The 18,118-nt window shown below is 41.4% G+C and overlaps 1 protein-coding gene across 1 annotated transcript; it reads right to left on the reverse strand.

Moving 5' to 3' along the window:
* Positions 1-841: 841 nt before the first annotated feature.
* LOC311035417 (CD209 antigen-like protein A) lies at positions 842-12,622 on the reverse strand. The gene is made up of 6 exons (XM_084043598.1): positions 12,456-12,622; positions 12,122-12,211; positions 5,136-5,291; positions 4,904-5,037; positions 4,431-4,534; positions 842-1,469 (listed from the first exon to the last, which is right to left on the reverse strand). Exons 1-6 carry the CDS (start codon positions 12,580-12,582, stop codon positions 1,283-1,285), a joined length of 798 nt encoding a protein of 265 aa, XP_083899724.1. The 5' UTR covers positions 12,583-12,622; the 3' UTR covers positions 842-1,282.
* Positions 12,623-18,118: the final 5,496 nt, after the last annotated feature.

Raw genomic sequence — 18,118 nt, forward strand, 5'->3', positions numbered from 1 at the left:
ATAATAATAATAATAATAATAATAATAATAATAATAATAATAATAATAAAAATAAAAAAATACCACTTGTAAGCAACTGTGTATATCACCTGTAATACAAAACCTGTAGCAAGTGCTTTACATTAAAACATATTAGAATGGGAAAAAAATGATTAAGAGGTGTAACGAAGAAGTCCTCCGTTACTTATATTTGGGTGTTCGGGCAAAAGAGTCCCCAGGGTGCCCGAGCACCATATATGGGTTTGGACTGGACCACAGTAGAAGAGAGAGGGGGGTTTTATGTTGTGTATTGGAAGCTGCTAATAATGTGATAATGTTTGTTTTGCAATAGGGTGCTTAAGTTATATGTATTTACCAGGGGTATTGATGCAGATGTTTAATGGAATGTGTGGTTTAGATTTGTTGCATGTTTGAGGTAACCTGCAACATGGTTGAACCCACAATTGATTGACTGACACTTGATTGGCTCAGCTGAGTATAAAAGGCTGCCAGAAACAATCACACTCAGCTTTAGTTTTAGTTTTAGGACATGGTGGAGCTGCCGACCACCATGTCACCTTATGCTGCTGATGCTCTTATCCTGTCTGTGCACTTTGGCTGAATAAAAGCACCTTTGGTTGCAATCTACCTCCTGACTCTGTGCTGTTTCCAGCCACTTATCAGGCCAGTCCTTTACAAGAGGAAAATCTTAACCAAAAAATGACAATAGTATTTTTGAATACTTTATTAACAGTTTGCAAATATTACAGTGGTATGATTTTTCAATGATGCTAAAAGGATAACACAAAAAACCCTAGGAGCTTGTTTTCATTGCGATCATGTAGATCTACAACCTCACAACACATTGTGATGAGCTTGTAGATCTGCTATTTTATAGTAGCCAAAGTATAAAATAGGGCTTAAGTGGTTATGTAAAGCACATAATCAATAAGAAAGTTAAATGGCAAATAAAATGAAACACAATGCTTAATACTGGTGAGAAATAGATGAGACCTGCACTGTTTTAAGACAACAGAACAAACATTATATGAATCTACATGAAACATGGTATTAAAATGGAACAGATGGCTGTTAGATTAATGTTATTCACATTCTATAGGCTCCCTTTAACTAAATAATGAAAATATGAATATAAATTGTAATATAATGTCTACAGTGCATATTGGGTAGAACTGCAAGGCAGACAAACCAAAGCAAACACACAAACTACCACATGTAAACACAGTCATCATGTAGCTGTACCAACACACCAGCTAACTGATACATGGTGAACATGATGGTTTCAGCACAGAGCTCTTTCACAGATCCAGTAGTCGACAGCGTTAGAACACGTGAGGTCGTTCCATCCTTTGGTAGAAGTGTCAGAATGAGACCCATCATAATACTCAACACAGTCTGTTTCTGCATTAGGGTAATGGCCATTTGCACGGTCATTGCCTTCAAGATGAGGCTCACCAGGCTGCCAGTACCTGTAGAAGCAGGAACATATAATTAATAAAATACTTTTACAAGGATGTTTTTTCACTCCAAATCGTTCGTTTTTTAATCATCACCTCAATTTATATTCAGTGGTTTTCAAACGTTTTCATTGCTAAATTAGCCGATCTACAAGCTCACAACATGTTGCATTGCAATGTGTTGTAAGCTTGTAGATCGGCTATTTTTGCCACTTGAAAATGTGTGGGATAAATGGATGAATGAAAGAATAAATAGTGACATTATTTATTTTAGGATTGAGAAATGAGTGCACACAAAGTACTGATAAATAAAATCAAATAAAATAAAGTCTATAATTAGCCTATATTTCATATATTTCACTAATAAAAATGTTCAAGGTTCACCTGGATCTCATAACCAGTGTTGGTTATAATTACTCAGGAATAGTAATAAATTACTAGCTACTTATTATTCCTTAATAATTATATAAGTTATTAGTTGGTATCAAACAGGCTGCGCATGCAGCCCAGTGGAGCAGTAGCCTATTGATGCGCGTGAAGTGCCTTGCTGGCTGCAGGAATTTGCTGTGTCTTGACTATTTCAAGCCAGTAGATGGCACTGTTGGGACTGCTGATGCACTAGAGCAGTGGTTCTCAACCAGTGGTCCGGGGACCACCAGTGGTCCTTGAGGGGGTTCCAGGTGGTCCCCAGCTAAATGATGGAGAGTTGGTAACCAAATGGACCCTTATTAGATCTATAACACTTGAACGTGTAAAATTAAACCAAATGGACCCTTACAGGTCCATTTGGTTTCATTTTAAACTCTCAATAGTTAAATTATTGTTAAACATCTGCATTACTTAATTTACAAGAAGTCTACACAATAGAAAATGTAGAAGAATTGTTATTTTTGATCAACGTTTGCCTGTTATTTCTCCTACGATACCAACATCAATACAGCATGGATGGAATTGTGGAGAAAATCTTATCCAATGATAACAAAATATTCAAAGTTTTGGGTCTGACAGTCTAAATCTCATGAAACGGTGGTCCGTTGCTCAAATGCCGAATAAAAATGTACCTTGATATGAAAAGGGTTGAAAACCACTGCACTAGAGGGGTAGATGTGTTGCATGACGATATGTGAGTTATTTTATTCATTTTGTATTTAATAACTTCATAACGTAATAATCTGAGCAGTGACATCATGTTTTGAAAAGCAGCAGATCAATTTAACAGTTGTTGGGCTACCAGTTGTTTGCTAACAGTATATAACAAGTAAGACGCGCGAACGCCGGAAGCGAACGCAGCTCGAAAATAACAATAAGAAGAATAGAAAGGAATGAGCAATTACTTGCCATCCGGCCTGAAATATGCACAAATGACATGGAATTCTTAGATATCCCAATAGATGAACTCGTGTAGATGCTTGTAGATGTGTTATTTTTGACTGTCGCTGCTATATTTTTCTCAGAGGAGTGTAATTAGTCACCCAGGGGCACAGGCGAATTTCAGCCACACTGTAGTGCATGCAGGCAATGAGAGCGTGACTCACATGGGGGCAGCCAATGAGAGCGTGAGTGACATGGGGGCGCGGCTGCACACATACTGCACACAGACAGACAGACACACAAGCCGAGCCGAGTGTCATAGTATGCTCCACTTGGTCGGAAGCGCCTCCTTCCGCGTTCGCAACTAGTAGATGATTATATAACTGGGAAACCTACTAGAATATGGTATCATTTATACCATATGAACAACAATATAAATGGTAGGCTACTTCTACAGTAGCATAAATACTGAAAGGTATTATCATGTAGCCTATAGCATTATGATTTGATATGGTAGGTATAGGGCTGAAAATAACATCCAATATGCATCTGGTAGTGGAGGATAAGCTCCGTTATGACTTGTCTCTATTGTTCAGTTCAATAGTCATTATGTTCACATTTTTAATAAAGGTCTACTGTACCTTATCTGATTACCCTAGCAATTATAATTACATTATGTATAACCTATTCATTTTAAGATAGCTACACATTTACATGTCACCATTATTAGACTTTATGAATTCACTTACTATATTAATATAATAAGTATTATATGATGAGTGACGACAATGACAAGACATGGAGGATAAAACGTTGACTGTTTGCAATCAGCGTCCAACTAACACGTTATGGATTATAACAGCCTACTTTCAATATAGGCTACCATTTTATGCAGAAATCCTCCCAGTGTCAGATGACAGAGCAAGGAGGAAAGAATTGGGTAGGAAAGAACATCTCCCCATAGCATTTAAACAGCGTCTTCAAGCAGATGATATTATCAGAGAGATCAAACTCATAACTAAAACACTGGGGTCAATGTTAATTTACATGGGGGATGCAGTGTTAATTTACAAAGAAGTATAAAAAGTCAAAATATGGAGATACTGCCAGACAGTTAGAAAATAATTATCCTTACAGAGGAGTCAAAAACCTCCTAAAAGCAGTACTAAACACAATGAAGCCTCTCAAACATGCATACACAACGTGTATAATGGACAACTATGTTTGTATCTTTGACTGAAATAAACTAATGATGATACTTGCAAATGTTGAAAGTATTCCTGTATGTGTGTACTTTATACATGCCTGGCAGTGGCTTCATGTTTGAGCTACACACTGACCAGCCCCAGACCATATATCAACAGATCTGCACATAGGCTGCGTCATTGATCGATTGATTGATTGAATACTTTATTAACACGATTGTTAACAGTACAGGTAGTACAGTCAAAGGTTATGCTAAAAGGATAACACTAGAAGCCCCTAGGGGGTTGTTTCCATTGTGGTCCATTGTACTCAATTCATCAGTAACTTCATCAGTACTGCATTCGTAACTTTGCTTGATGGTGCATGTTTAAAACAGTTCTACAAGCTAATCATAATGTAGCATCGCAAAGTGTTGATAGCTTGTAGATATGGTAAAATGAAGATTATCAGTCTTACGTTGGTGTGGTCAGTGGCGTTCCATCTACCCACTGGAAAGATCCTTCTCTGTCTCTGTCGGTCAAACCCAGCCATATCCTCTTGTTGAAACTGGCAACAAAGTCCTGCACAGAAAAGCTGCTGGTTACTGATGTACAAACTGTACAATAGATTTGTGTCTCCACTAAGTGGAATAGGATACAACGCACACATGTGTATGCACACATGCATGAAGCCATGCACACATGCAAACATACAATCATGCACAAACACACACACGCACGCACGGACGCACGGATGCACGCACACACACACGCACACACACACACACACACACACACGCACACACACATACAGTACACACACATGCACGCACGCGCGCACGCACGCACACACTCAAACGCACACACACACACGCACACGCACACGCACACACACGCACACGCACACGCACACGCACACGCACACGCACACACACACACACACGCACAAACCTGTTTTTCTTTGCTCTTTATGACAATCAGGTCTGATTGGTTGTCTCTACACCACTGTCTGCTCTGCTCCCAGGTTTTCTTCTCAGTAGAGATGTAATAACAACCTCTGTCAAATTTCTGCCATCCAGGTGATTCTAACAACAAATAAAGTTAGCCATTTTTTGTTATTTATTTTGTAATATATTATGAACAACAAGATATAACAATGAAGAAATAGTGATGTCTCACTCACCACAGCTCTGTCTGCTGCAGAGCTGGTCAGAACTGTTCTGTAGCTGCTCTTTCTGTTTAGTCAGGTGGTTCAACTGGTCAAAACTGGTCTGTAATTTGACTAGCTCTACAGTCAGGTTGTTGTACCATTGGTCTCTCTCCACCATGTGGGACTGATCTGTGAGGACATTTTCAAATTGCGTGATTTAAAACAAATTGCAAGTCTACAAAATGACATAGCAAGCAAGCCAACATAAGAGGCTATTATTCATAAGTAAATAATATACACAAATGTATTTACAAAGCACACGCTCAAAACAGATGGGGTCTTTCTATGGGGAGTTTGTATGGTCTCCCAGTGTTCACTTGTGTTTCCTCCCACACCAAAACACATGCATGTTATACAAACTCCTTTCAGTGCCCTTAAAGCAAGGCACTGGCCTTAGAGCTGGAGCTGGTCCCTGGGTTATGCTCAGTGGCTGACCACTGCTCCCAATAGTAAGGGTGGGTCAAATGCAGAGGGTGAATTTACTCATGGGGATGCAATGAAGTATAACTTAATTTAGACACACAGAATAATCTGCGTGTCCTTCTTATTAATCCATTGATATCAATATCATTGCAAATACACTTGGTGTTCAGCACTTTGTCTCTGGCCACATCCCTCCTCTCACCAACACCATGTGACCGTGAGAGTTGAATACTCTTTAACACAGTTTAATGAGTTCACCAGAGTGGTAAAAGATCTATTTCAACTAAGGAATGAGGACCACTACATTCAACTTAATTCAATATGCACCACATGTTGTGGAACAGCACCACCACAGACTGATTCTTCTCACTACTCCTACGTACTGTACCTATATGAGCACTCATCCTTGCATTATAAAAGCCACAGAAAAAAGCAGATCTACAAAGAAGAAGAAAAAAACTAACAAACACAATAGGGTGCCTATAGTGCCTACCCACTATGTGCTTGCCCCCCTAATCTTACTATCGTGACTACTAATTGACGCATGGATGAGCCCTGACAGCACATGGTTGATGCTACAGACTCCAAATTTCGCACACAGATAGCTCAGACCTTTGCCTACGATCTTAGCTAGGCCTCGACCCGACCCGATATGCGGTTTTCCGGAACCAACGCGAAAGGTTCGGAATCTCCATATGCGGAGTCCTGACTACTAATCCCAACAATACAATCAGAGAGCCGTGCGCCTTTGGAACCTCAACCACTAAGGAACAACTCACGGCCAAAGCACTGCTCCATTTCCCTCCCAACTTGCTACAAAAATCACTCATGCAAAAGTATATAATTCTACTTAATTTACAACCTTCACATGTGCCTCATTTTAAAATAATCATAAAGTGTCATAAAGTGTCTGCTCCAAATTTACTTCCGGGTGGTCAATCTCACCTGCCAATCACTTCTCGCACAAGCGCTGACTCATTGTGACATCACACCATAAAGGGCTCTGACATCACGTGGCATACGTGTCAGATGAAAGTATAAGCCGGCTTCTAAGCTAAGTCCAGCACTCTTGACAGACCTCTGCATGCTTCTAAGCTAAGTCCAGCACTCTTGACAGACCTCTGCATATAGTCTATAAGCAGCTCTCAAAAAAATGAGTACTCCAGAAAAGCTACCAAAGCTAAACCCCGGTGAAGGAGAAATAATTCGTAACAACTTGGTACTTCTAAATTACAAAAAAGAAAAGAGCAACAAAGCGTGGGACTGGGATGATGACTTGAATGATGCAGATTTATGTAGGCTGCTATTCTGCTTAAAGAAGAAACAAACAAAAAGCGACAGAGATATATGCCATATATGGGCATAAAAGGACACATACAAACAGATACATAGATCCCCATATATGGGCATGAAAGGGAAACAGACAGACAGATCCAGAGATCTCCATAATAAAGTCAAAACGGGTCCAATGACAACAGGTATAATGGGGTTTGCATTAAAGGGGGAACCGGCACTGTGTCTGCAACACAGTCGAAGGCACAGACAGATACAGAGATCTCCATTATGGGCATAAAGGGACACAGACAACCAGATACAGAGATCTCCATATATGGGCATAAAACTATGACAGGGGATCAGATGGGACAGTCAACATCTGCTGGCCAGACAGGAGGAGCAGACGGAGGAGGAGACAGTGTTCCTGATGTCCCTGACGTTGTTATTTTTGCACCAGGAGACCAGACACAACCTCGAGACATTGTTCTGTACAGAACTCCAGCTGATGCACCTAATCACAAACAAACTACACATATCAATTCACTCCACCCTATGTATGACCCAGCTGCCTATCCCTTGATCTTGCCATATGGAGATGCTGGCTTCAGCATCGACAATCCCATCCTCAAGGTTAATGCAAATTCAGCCAGAGGCAAAGTCACTCTTCAGGAGTTCTTCAGATTCCATCTACAACAAAGAACTAATTCTTTCAACACCCTTCTGAAGTCAGGGAGACTTTCTCAAGAATACTTCTGTGATCAATACTCCAAAATTGAAAGTTGCCGGATGAAATTCTACAGGAGTAGGGAACAACAAGACAAGTACAGGGCCCACCAGTATTCAGGTCTGGATGATGCCCTAACTGCACAGCAAGCACAGCCAGGACAGACTGAGGCCACCAGGATTGGTCAACAGATAATTCTTCCAGGCTCACACACTGGTAGCCCCAGATACCAATTCAAGCGCTTTCAAGATGCCCTTGCCATAGCAGCCAGATATAGAAGGTTTGACCTCTTCATTACCATGACGTCAAACGCAAGGAGTGAAGGTGTACTGAGTAACATCTTTCCAGGACAGCAGCCCACTGACAGACCAGACATTGTTAACAAAGTTTTCAAAAGGAGTTTGGATGAGCTCCTCCACGACACAAAGCTCGGCGTCTTTGGGAAGATGAAGGCTAGAATACACACTATTGAAGGACAGATGAGAGGACTGAAACATGCCCACATACTGCTACTCCTACATGAGATTTTGACTGTCGATGACATTGATCAAATAATTAGAGCAGACATACCTGACAAACAAAAGGAGCCAGAGCTGTATGAGCTGGTGTGTCGATTCATGCTACATGGACCCTGTGGCCCGGCCTACCCTAACAGCCCCTGCATGGTCAATGGTATCTGTACTAAGAAATTCCCTAAAAACTTCTGTGCCAACACACGACTGCCTCATGATGGTCATGGCTACCCAGAGTACAGACGGCCCATTGTCGGTCACACCCATAAGAAGAATGACTTTCTGTTTGACAGCAGGTGGGTCGTTCCTTACAACGCTTGGGTCCTACTTAAATATAAATGCCACATCAATGTTGAATTTGTTGGCTCCTTCCGTACCATCAAGTACCTGTACTAATACGTCCATAAAGGTGTTGATGTTGGCACTCTCGATATTGAAGACAGGGATGAGATCTCCAGATTCATCAATGCCAGTGTTATGTTGAATCCCTGATCATAACCTCAAATTGAAAGTAGGCGCACCAGTCAAGCTGCTTAGAAACCTGCAATCAGGTCCTGACCGCACTCTCAAGAATGGCACCAGAATGGTGGTAATGCAAATGATGGACAGAGTCATTGAGTGTGAGATTGCAGTAGGCACAAACAGGGGTGAAACAATCTTCCTACCAAGAATACCTCACTATGACAGAGGTGAGCTTCCCTTCACCTTCATTAGACGACAGTTCCCTATCCGCTTAGCATTCTCTGTTACAATCAATAAGGGTCAGGGCCAAGAGAATGAACGAGTTGGCATCTACTTGCCTAAACCTGTGTTCGCTCATGGCCAACTCTACACAGCCTTCTCTAGAGGAAAGAGAGCCAGCGCTGTAAAAGTTTTCATTGTGGATAATGACAAGGGCATTACTGACAACATTGTTTATAGCGAACTCCTTTAGGATAATGGGCATAAATGGACACAGACAGACACAGAGATCTCCATATACGGGCATAAAAGGGACACACCCAGACACATACAGAGATGTCCATATATCACAGACACAGATAGCTCCATATATGGGCATAAATGCACACACAGATGGGCATAAATGGACACAGGCAAACAGATGGCCAAAACGGGTCCTATGACAACAGGTATAATGGGGTTTGATTTAAAGGGTGGAGCATTCATTCCCTATTTACATCGTTCCTGTGTAGGCCGGTCCCCGACTAGACCCTCGGCAACCCGAAGGGCTAGACGCTCGGCCGCCCAAAGGGCGGCCGAGCTTCTATATATACTATATAATTGACAAAAGCTCCGAAGTTCGGCAGCGATTCGCAAGCACAGGATCACTCCACATGCCTCCAAGACCCGTCACAGACTGCTGATCAGAGCTATGGCTATGTTTTAGGCATCCTACCCCACCTCGATCAGTGATCGGACTCTCGGTTTGATTGATTCTCTGATTCGCCTATCAGACCCTCAGCCTGATCTGGCAGGTTGCCATAGCAACCAGATATAGGAAGTCTGACCTCTTTATCACATGACCGAGGTTGGGAGGTTGGGAGGATGTGACTAGAGCTAAATTCCATTCCCCAAAGCTCAGTCACTCGCTCACTCTCCTCGCTTCCTCCACTCGCGCCTAAGCCCCGCCCCTGCGAGGAGCCGAGGATTATTTGCGAGGACGGAGTGGTCAAGCGGTTGCCCTCAAAGGATCGGACTGCACTCAGTGTCATCTCAAAGCGACGGCAAATTCCGCGATCACTTATGACGTCTCAAACAGCTGGACCAGAGCATAGAGGTATAATATAACGGGACCAGAGCCGTGGATGAAAATATGCATTTATAGAATAATATGCAGGTATAGAATAATACAGAATATAAGAATAGACAATTCATCAATGTGGATGGCCACATTGTTATCTTTATAGTTAACATTTCGTGCAAAGCCAATTATTCCTGAAATAGTGAACGAAGCGCCAGGATGAGCAAACTTACATTTATGAATTAAATCCTGACTCGTCCCTCTTTTTGCTCGTAGGCCTACAGTCCCCTGATCCCCCAACCCCCGCAGCAATCCCGCACGGGACTGCTGCTTATAACAGCCACCATATATTACAGAGTATGTCTGACTCTGAATTACATCATTCATGCAGGGTGGCCATACGTCCTCTTTTACCCGGACATGTGCTCTTCTTTTTTCAAATGAGAGTTTGGGTGATATCCCTCCCCCCCACTTCTGGGACGAAGAAAAAAGGAAAAAACTCAGACGATTTTGTGATTTTGCTTGATATTGTTTGATGGCGAAATAAATCATGACTGATAGACATGAAAGAAGACCCTTCACAGCTAATAGAGAATTTTAAATTTTAAGAATCGGTTCAGAATTGAATGAGTACGGCTTTAGTTAAATAGCGTAAAGTGTCCTCTTTTGGGGAATTCAGAATATAGTCACCCTATATTCAGTCTAAATATAAATACAATACATTATTTTAAACATAATCTTTGTCACAGTAATTTATAGTAGTCCATGCACTGCATTGAGGCATGCACGGAGAGAAATTAACTATCCGCTTTTAAGACAGAATAAGTGTGCACAATATATTACAATGTATATACTTGTTTAAATGCTTTACAACGCAATAAAGCCAGTGGCTTGTTGCGTCTTTTCAGTTAATTTACACTGTGTGTGTGTGTGTGTGTGTGTGTGTGTGTGTGTGTGTGTGTGTGTGTGTGTGTGTGTGTGTGTGTGTGTGTGAGAGATGCGCAACGAGTGATCGGCGGGGGCGAAGGGGGGGGCAGCCGGTATTTTCGGCATGGTTTCGGGTTTCAAGCATTGTTTGTGTGGCCACATGTGGAGGAGGACCATGTATACGTCACGGGAGAAGGGAAAAAAACAAAAAAACGTGTACACGTGATGCGGAAGTCTGCTGCGGAGGAGCTGTGGAGAGTGGTCGAGCGTACACTCGATGTACACTCGCTCAATGCGGAAGTGGAGAGCCTCCTCGCCTCCTCCACTCGACTCCACTCGCCTCCTCCAAGAAGCACATGAACAATTGGACCCCGACTACTTCCGGTTCGAAGTCGGAGTGACCGAGTGGGAGTGAGCGAGTGGCCGAGATTTTCGGTATTGGAATTTAGCTTAGAGGTTAGGGCCGCAAAGCAAAGCCGGGAGGGAGGAGAGGGGAGGAGAGGAGCCGAGAGGAGAGGCCAGAGAGGCCGGACTTCGCATGACGTGTGTGCAGAGCTATAATTAGACAATATAGTTTAAACTGAACTATTTTAATTAACTTTGAGCCAAGAGGAGGAAATTTACTATTTAGAAGGGATGACAAAGGAAATGTTTGAAGACTATGATGAATTAGAGCGCTGCAATAGTGTCTTGACTTTGAGCCACACAAATGCCAGGCAGGTAGAAAGAGAAGAATTGGAACAATATAAGGTTGGGGCCTAAATGTGAGGGCCGCGAAGCATCTCCTCACGCCAGGCTTTGGCGTTTTGGGTCTCTTGACCTGTATTTGTTAAACTCGATGTGAGGGCCACAAAGCGGCTGCCAACATTATCTATTTACACTACTACTTATTTATCTCACAAAATTGAGGATCAGCACAAATTGAGGATCACCACAGCATTGGTAATTATTTAATTATTTTTCAGCCCACACTAAAATCCTAATGCAATAGATATAAAATGTATCATTTGCAAGCTATTTAGACAAGGAATAGGCTATACTTCAATGAAGTTGACCTGTAGACAGCATTTAGGTGGACTGCCAAAACGTTTTTGGATCGAGTGGAGTTTATTTTGTGCCGCAGCGTGATGCGTTGTGATCTTGTAGATCAGTTATGTTTGGTGCGCGACACGGCTCACAACCAAGTATAAATCAGGTGTACCAAGCTAGCGTGGCATGAAAACACATAGGCCTAGTGTTGTGTCTATGGAGATCCAAGAGTCTCATTCAAATTCATTCATTGTATGGATTAGACATATGTTGGATCATCATAGATACATAACAAAATATAATAAAATACTTTGTTTCTTAAACTTACAGAGGTAGAGTGGAACAGCAATGTTGAGGAGAACTAGAACAGCACAAAGCAATCCAACTCTGACTCCAATCCGCCTGTGCCGTCTTATCTCTGGAGGACACGCACGCACACACACACGCACGCACGCACGCACGCACGCACGCACGCACACGCACACGCACATGCACACGCACACACACACACACGTACACACACACACACACACACACACACACACACACACACACACACACACACACACACACACACAATCAGTGAGATCAGTTAACAATCTTAAAATGTCCTGTTTAAATAGTATTTTGGGGTGATTTTTAGTTTTAGTAACATCTCTTACCAGACTGCAGGATATTCTGTAGATCTCTCTCCTTCGCTGTAGGCCTGGTCTTCATCTCAGCATCTTCGCAGGTTGCATCGTCTATCGTTTGGAGTTCAAGGTTATCATAAATGTTAGCTGCAGCCATTTCTACCCTTGTGATTCAATTCTTCTCGCAGGCAGTTGACATTCTCCACCTCCTCACTACGCTCTGAATTAAGGAGAAGAGCGGTCACTCTTTTATTCATGTTTCTCTCTTCCTCTTTTATTTTGGTTTGTTCCGCCCACATTTAGATTTTCTTTTTTCATTGCAACAAGTATTAAATAAATACATATGCATAGGTTTTATGAAATGATGATGACATGATGAGTGAGTGCATTGGTGTCAGTGATGTCTGGAGGAGAGGTTATATTCTTTACATTATATCTGTGATGTAAAGGAACAGCATAGATATGTAAAGCTTTCTCACAAACAGTGACATGTACTCTAAATGCTGCTAAAATGATCATATTAGCTTGATGAGAGCACAAACAACTTTGACCCAACACAGGAACTATTGTTATTATATGTTGTCTTTGGATCCTGGCAAGGTCCTGGCATCTATCCTGGGCATCACCAACTCAGCATAATGAGTATCATGGCTTTGGCAAATCTACTGGCTGATGGTAGATTTAGCGCTCCACCTCAGCAATCCATCTCTCGCTATCGTTTTAGAGTCTAAAGACAGTGGTGGAAACTGTACTCACATTTCTTACTTATCTAAAAGTATCAATTCTGTAATGGATATACTATGTTACAAGCAGGGCCGTGTTTATGCACAGGCAATGTAGGCACATGCCTATGTCTTGTCGGGGGGGGGGCCCGAAAAATGCCCCCCAAAAAAAAAAAAAAAAAAATTAAAACTTTTTTTTTTTTTTTTTTTTTTTATTAAATAACATAAGCCTAACCTAACCCTAACCCTAACCCTAAAACCGAAATAAAGTAACAAAGAAACGCCCAAAAACGGCCACAATCCGCGAAATAACCGCAAAATTTCGCGCGCGCGCGCTTCGCGCGCGCGCATGGGTCGCGCACATGCACGCGCGCTGCGCGCGCGTGCATGTGCGCTGGGGGGGGGGGGGCCCGAAAACTGTCCGTTGCCTAGTGCGCATTTTGACATTAACACGGCCCTGGTTACAAGTAAAAAAGTCCGGAATTCTTGACTTGAGTAGAAGTACAAAAGTATTGGCATCAAAATATACATAAATTACCAGAAGTATAAAGTACTCATTATGCAGAATGTCCTATATCTACAAGTTTTCAAATGTATAAACGTCTTTTGAAAATAGCAGATCTAGAAGCTCACAATGTGCTGTACAATGCATTGTGAGCTTGTAGATCTGCTATTTTCAAATGGCCAAAATGTATATAGGGCTGAAGTGGTTCATTTTTTAATCATAATAAAGATTTCCAAAGTAACTAGTAACTAAAGTTTTCAAATAATTGTAGTGGAGTAAAAGTACAATATTTGACCCTGAGATGTAGTGGAGTAGAAGTAAAAGTAATGGCTGGGCCATAGTGTGACGGTCCAGGCACTCTAGGCTGCAATGCCAGCCTGTCCCGAGTTCGACTCCCGATCCCGACGATCTTTGCTGCGTCTCACCCTCCCATCTCTCTCCCCATTTCCTGTCAGCCAGTGAAACACTTAATATTTACACACCAATTTCAGCTCTGACTTTTAGGTGAATGACAGACAAGTATTTAAAGATTCTGAAACTGTGTTTGACGCATGTTTTAACGCATGTTTGACCAAAATAAAATGACATGCCGCTTTGCTCCCCTGTAAAGTGTGCAACTGTGGGATGAACACTTACTTGCTGCAATGGAGCATGAATTACAAATGGTCCACTAGTTTCTAAAAAGTAATCTTGGTTGTCAATGTTCTGTAGTATTGCTTGTATATGGGTGTCTGTCAGCAGAAAATATAATATCACAGACCAGGCAAACATTAAAGGTACATGTCAACTGACTAAACTAAACCATGTACAAATTATAAATAGTAAATAGGTAAATATTGCACATCCCACATGTGCCCATTTCTTGTAATGTATATGGGCTTCCATGTACGCTTTGTCTTTCCTTGTCATTTCACCTCAAATTTGATGTATTTCCAACAGTAGTCATACTGTTTTCTGGCCTTTCTGGCAAAAGTCAAGTCAAATCGTTGTCCAATCATGCTCAGGTTTGCTGGTCTGAATGTGAACCCCATCCAATCATATCAGGGGAGAGGTGCAGAGCAGCAGGAATGACCCTGGCAGCATATCTTGGTTCAGGTGTGTAACCTGTTTAGTACTAGAGTATTAATGTTAAACCACAGCTAATGAGACGAGATGCGACATCATTATTGAGAATGAGTTTGGGAAGAGACATAAGAGACAAAAGCCATACAATGTCCATGCAGAATAGACAGCTGCACAGTGATGGCTGAAATCTCAACTAGCAACATGAAAGTCTTTTTTCATAAATATGGTTAAAGTTAAGACGGACACTTCACCTCCTATCGCGTGTGTGAAGAGAGGAACTGGACACAGCAAGGGAACTTGGAAAGACGCTTTCTGTCAAACCACAAATCATCTGACAATACGATTTCCAAGAAAAAAAAGAGGAATTGAAATCTCAACCATAATGTATTTATGTACAGTACATGAAACTGCAAGTGCTGTCATCAGCATTTTAGAAGACTCACACTTTCTTCAGAATTACTCTTGCCTTTATTATTCATATTATTGACTAGGAAAACTGTGTTTTCCGGGAATAGACCTATTACACAAGGACTTGTTTTTCTGTGTTCCTATAAGAGGAAGTACAACTGTGAGGTACTTTTCACTTACCAAGAAATTGCTGTGTTTTTTTCAGTTTTTTTCTCGTTTCTTTTTTTTCTTTCTCTTTTATTTGTATTGATTTTTTTTTTTTGCGGGGGGGGGGTCACATAATGTAATTTGATGGTAGCATACATTCTTGGGAGGACAGCTAGCTGAACTAACTTGGGGTTGGGGGGGGGGGACTCACGTATGTGCCCTCTCAACCACCTACACTCTCATTATTTGTATGAATGGCACTTTTCTGAGAAATGCAAAAGTGCTAAGAAAGTAAGGATGTACCTTGAGAGTTACCTTAACAGAGTTTTTTATTGAAGGACAGGAAGGGAATCTGCCAGAATATGTCATTTTGTGGCAAAAAAAGTATTCAATGACAGCATGGAGTTCAGTAAAATGAGAAGACACCAGGAAACTATTGGTGGAGCGAATTACATTTTTCAAGAGGAATAAGCAGTTGCACCCTCAGTAAGATCCACAGACAGACATCAGAAAAGCATTTGAGAGAGCAGCCAGTGATTTATACAGAGACACAGAGTCTTAATTCCAGTGTTCGCTATTAACCACTTGAAACCAGCATCACTCGGGGGGTACATTTAGCCAATATAGGCATAGCCAATCTACAAGCTCACAACGCATTGCACCGCGACACGGTGTGAGATCGGCAAAGAGTAGTGCAACAAATGAGTTAAATGTGTTATGTTAGCAGTCTTGGTTGTCACTGCTCTGTAGTATCGCTTGTAGGGTGTCTGTCACCTGTAAAAGAGAATATAATATCACAGACCAGGCAAACAATAGTAAATAGGTCTATATTGCACATCCCACATATGCCCATTGCTTGTATATGGGCTTGCTGTTATCCTTTGTCTTTCCTTGTCATTTCACCTAAAATGTGATGTATTTCCAAAATACTCATGCTGTTTTCTGGCCTTTCTGGACTAAAGTCAAGCCAAATCGTTGTTCAATCATGTTCTGGTTTGCTGGTCTGAATGTGAACCCCAACCAATCAAATCAGGAGAAAGGTGCAGCGCAACAGGAATGACCCTGGCAGCATATCTTGGTCCAGGTGTGTAACCCTAACCTGTTTAGTACTAGGGTATTACTGTTAAACCACAGCTAATGAGACGAGATGAGACAACATTATTGAGAATGAGTTTGGGAAGAGACATTAAGAGACAACAGCCATACAATGTCCATGCAGAATGGACAACTGCACAGTGATGGCTGAAATCTCAACTAGCAACATGACTTTGTCTTTATTCATAAAGATGGTTAAAGTTAATACGGACACTTCACCTCCTATTGTGTGTGTGAAGAGAGGAACTGGTCACAGCTTTGTCCCACTAGAAACATTTAGATGAAGAAAGGGAACTTGGAAAGACGCTTTCTGACAAACCACAAATCATCTGACAATACGATTTCCAAGAAAGAAAAGGAACCGAAATGTCAACCATAATGTATTTATGTACAGTACATGAAACTGCAAGTGCTGTCATCAGCATATTAGAAGTCTCACACTTTTTTCAGAATTACTCTTGCCTTTATTATTCATATTATTGACTTATTCTATAGGTTTTTATTATTAAATAATTTACTTATATTTGCATTATATCTGATTATAAGTCTGTACGTGAGTTGTAAAAGCAGCAACAGATGGGTAAGAAAGGGAACTTGGAAAGACGCTTTCTGACAAACCACGAATCATCTAAAAAAACATTTCCAAGAAAAAAAAGGAACTGAAAGATTAACCCTGTATTTTGTACAGTACATGAAACTGCAAGTGCTGTCATCAGCACTTTAGAAGTCTCACACTTTCTTCAGAATTACTCTTACTCTCACCCAAGACCATAGACAGGAATCAAATCCTTGACCTTTGGACACACTGCCAAACTACCACTTGAGCTATAGCTCCATCAAGCCTGATGGTGTCTGTTGAAGATGATAAACTCTTGCCTTCTGTCATGAACCAAGCCCCTGTTTCACTAACACTAAGATCAGTGGTTCAAATTTGGTATTCAATTCATAAACATATAAAGTAGCACCAACAGTTCAATATCATCACAAAATACAGAAAAAACACTATATGTACAGAGTCTGAAAGAGGGGGGGGTGTGGGTGAGAGTCAAAGGACGGGGGAGGGGGGCACACCCCATGCCAAGCATGTGACGCGCCCATTAATATACTCCAGGGTTTATTCAATAAACAACCTTAAACCTGTGTGTGTGTGTGTGTGTGTGTGTGTGTGTGTGTGTGTGTGTGTGTGTGTGTGTGTGTGTGTGTGTGTGTGTGTGTGTGTGTGTGTGTGTGTGTGTGTGTGTGTGTGTGTGTGTGTGTGTGCGTGCGTGTGTATGACAGCAAATTTTGATTTAGTCTTTTGAATAACACACCATTTAGTTTTAGTCCTATTTTAGTCTGCTGAAAATTGTTTAGTCTTAGTCTAGTCTAGTCGACTAAATATCAAAATATTTTAGTCTTAGTCTTAGTCTAAATTAACACTGGTGTGTGTGTGTGTGTGTGTGTGTGTGTGTGTGTGTGTGTGTGTGTGTGTGTGTGTGTGTGTGTGTGTGTGTGTGTGTGTGTGTGTGTGTGTGTGTGTGTGTGTGTGTGTGTGTGTGTGTGTGTGTGTGTGTGTGTGTGTGTGTGCGTGCGTGTGTATGACAGCAAATTTTGATTTAGTCTTTTGAATAACACACCATTTAGTTTTAGTCCTATTTTAGTCTGCTGAAAATTGTTTAGTCTTAGTCTAGTCTAGTCGACTAAATATCAAAATATTTTAGTCTTAGTCTTAGTCTAAATTAACACTGGTGTGTGTGTGTGTGTGTGTGTGT

Source organism: Gymnoscopelus microlampas, assembly GCF_963454915.1.
Source record: "Gymnoscopelus microlampas genome assembly, chromosome: 19".
In the NCBI taxonomy this organism is placed as follows: domain Eukaryota; kingdom Metazoa; phylum Chordata; class Actinopteri; order Myctophiformes; family Myctophidae; genus Gymnoscopelus; species Gymnoscopelus microlampas.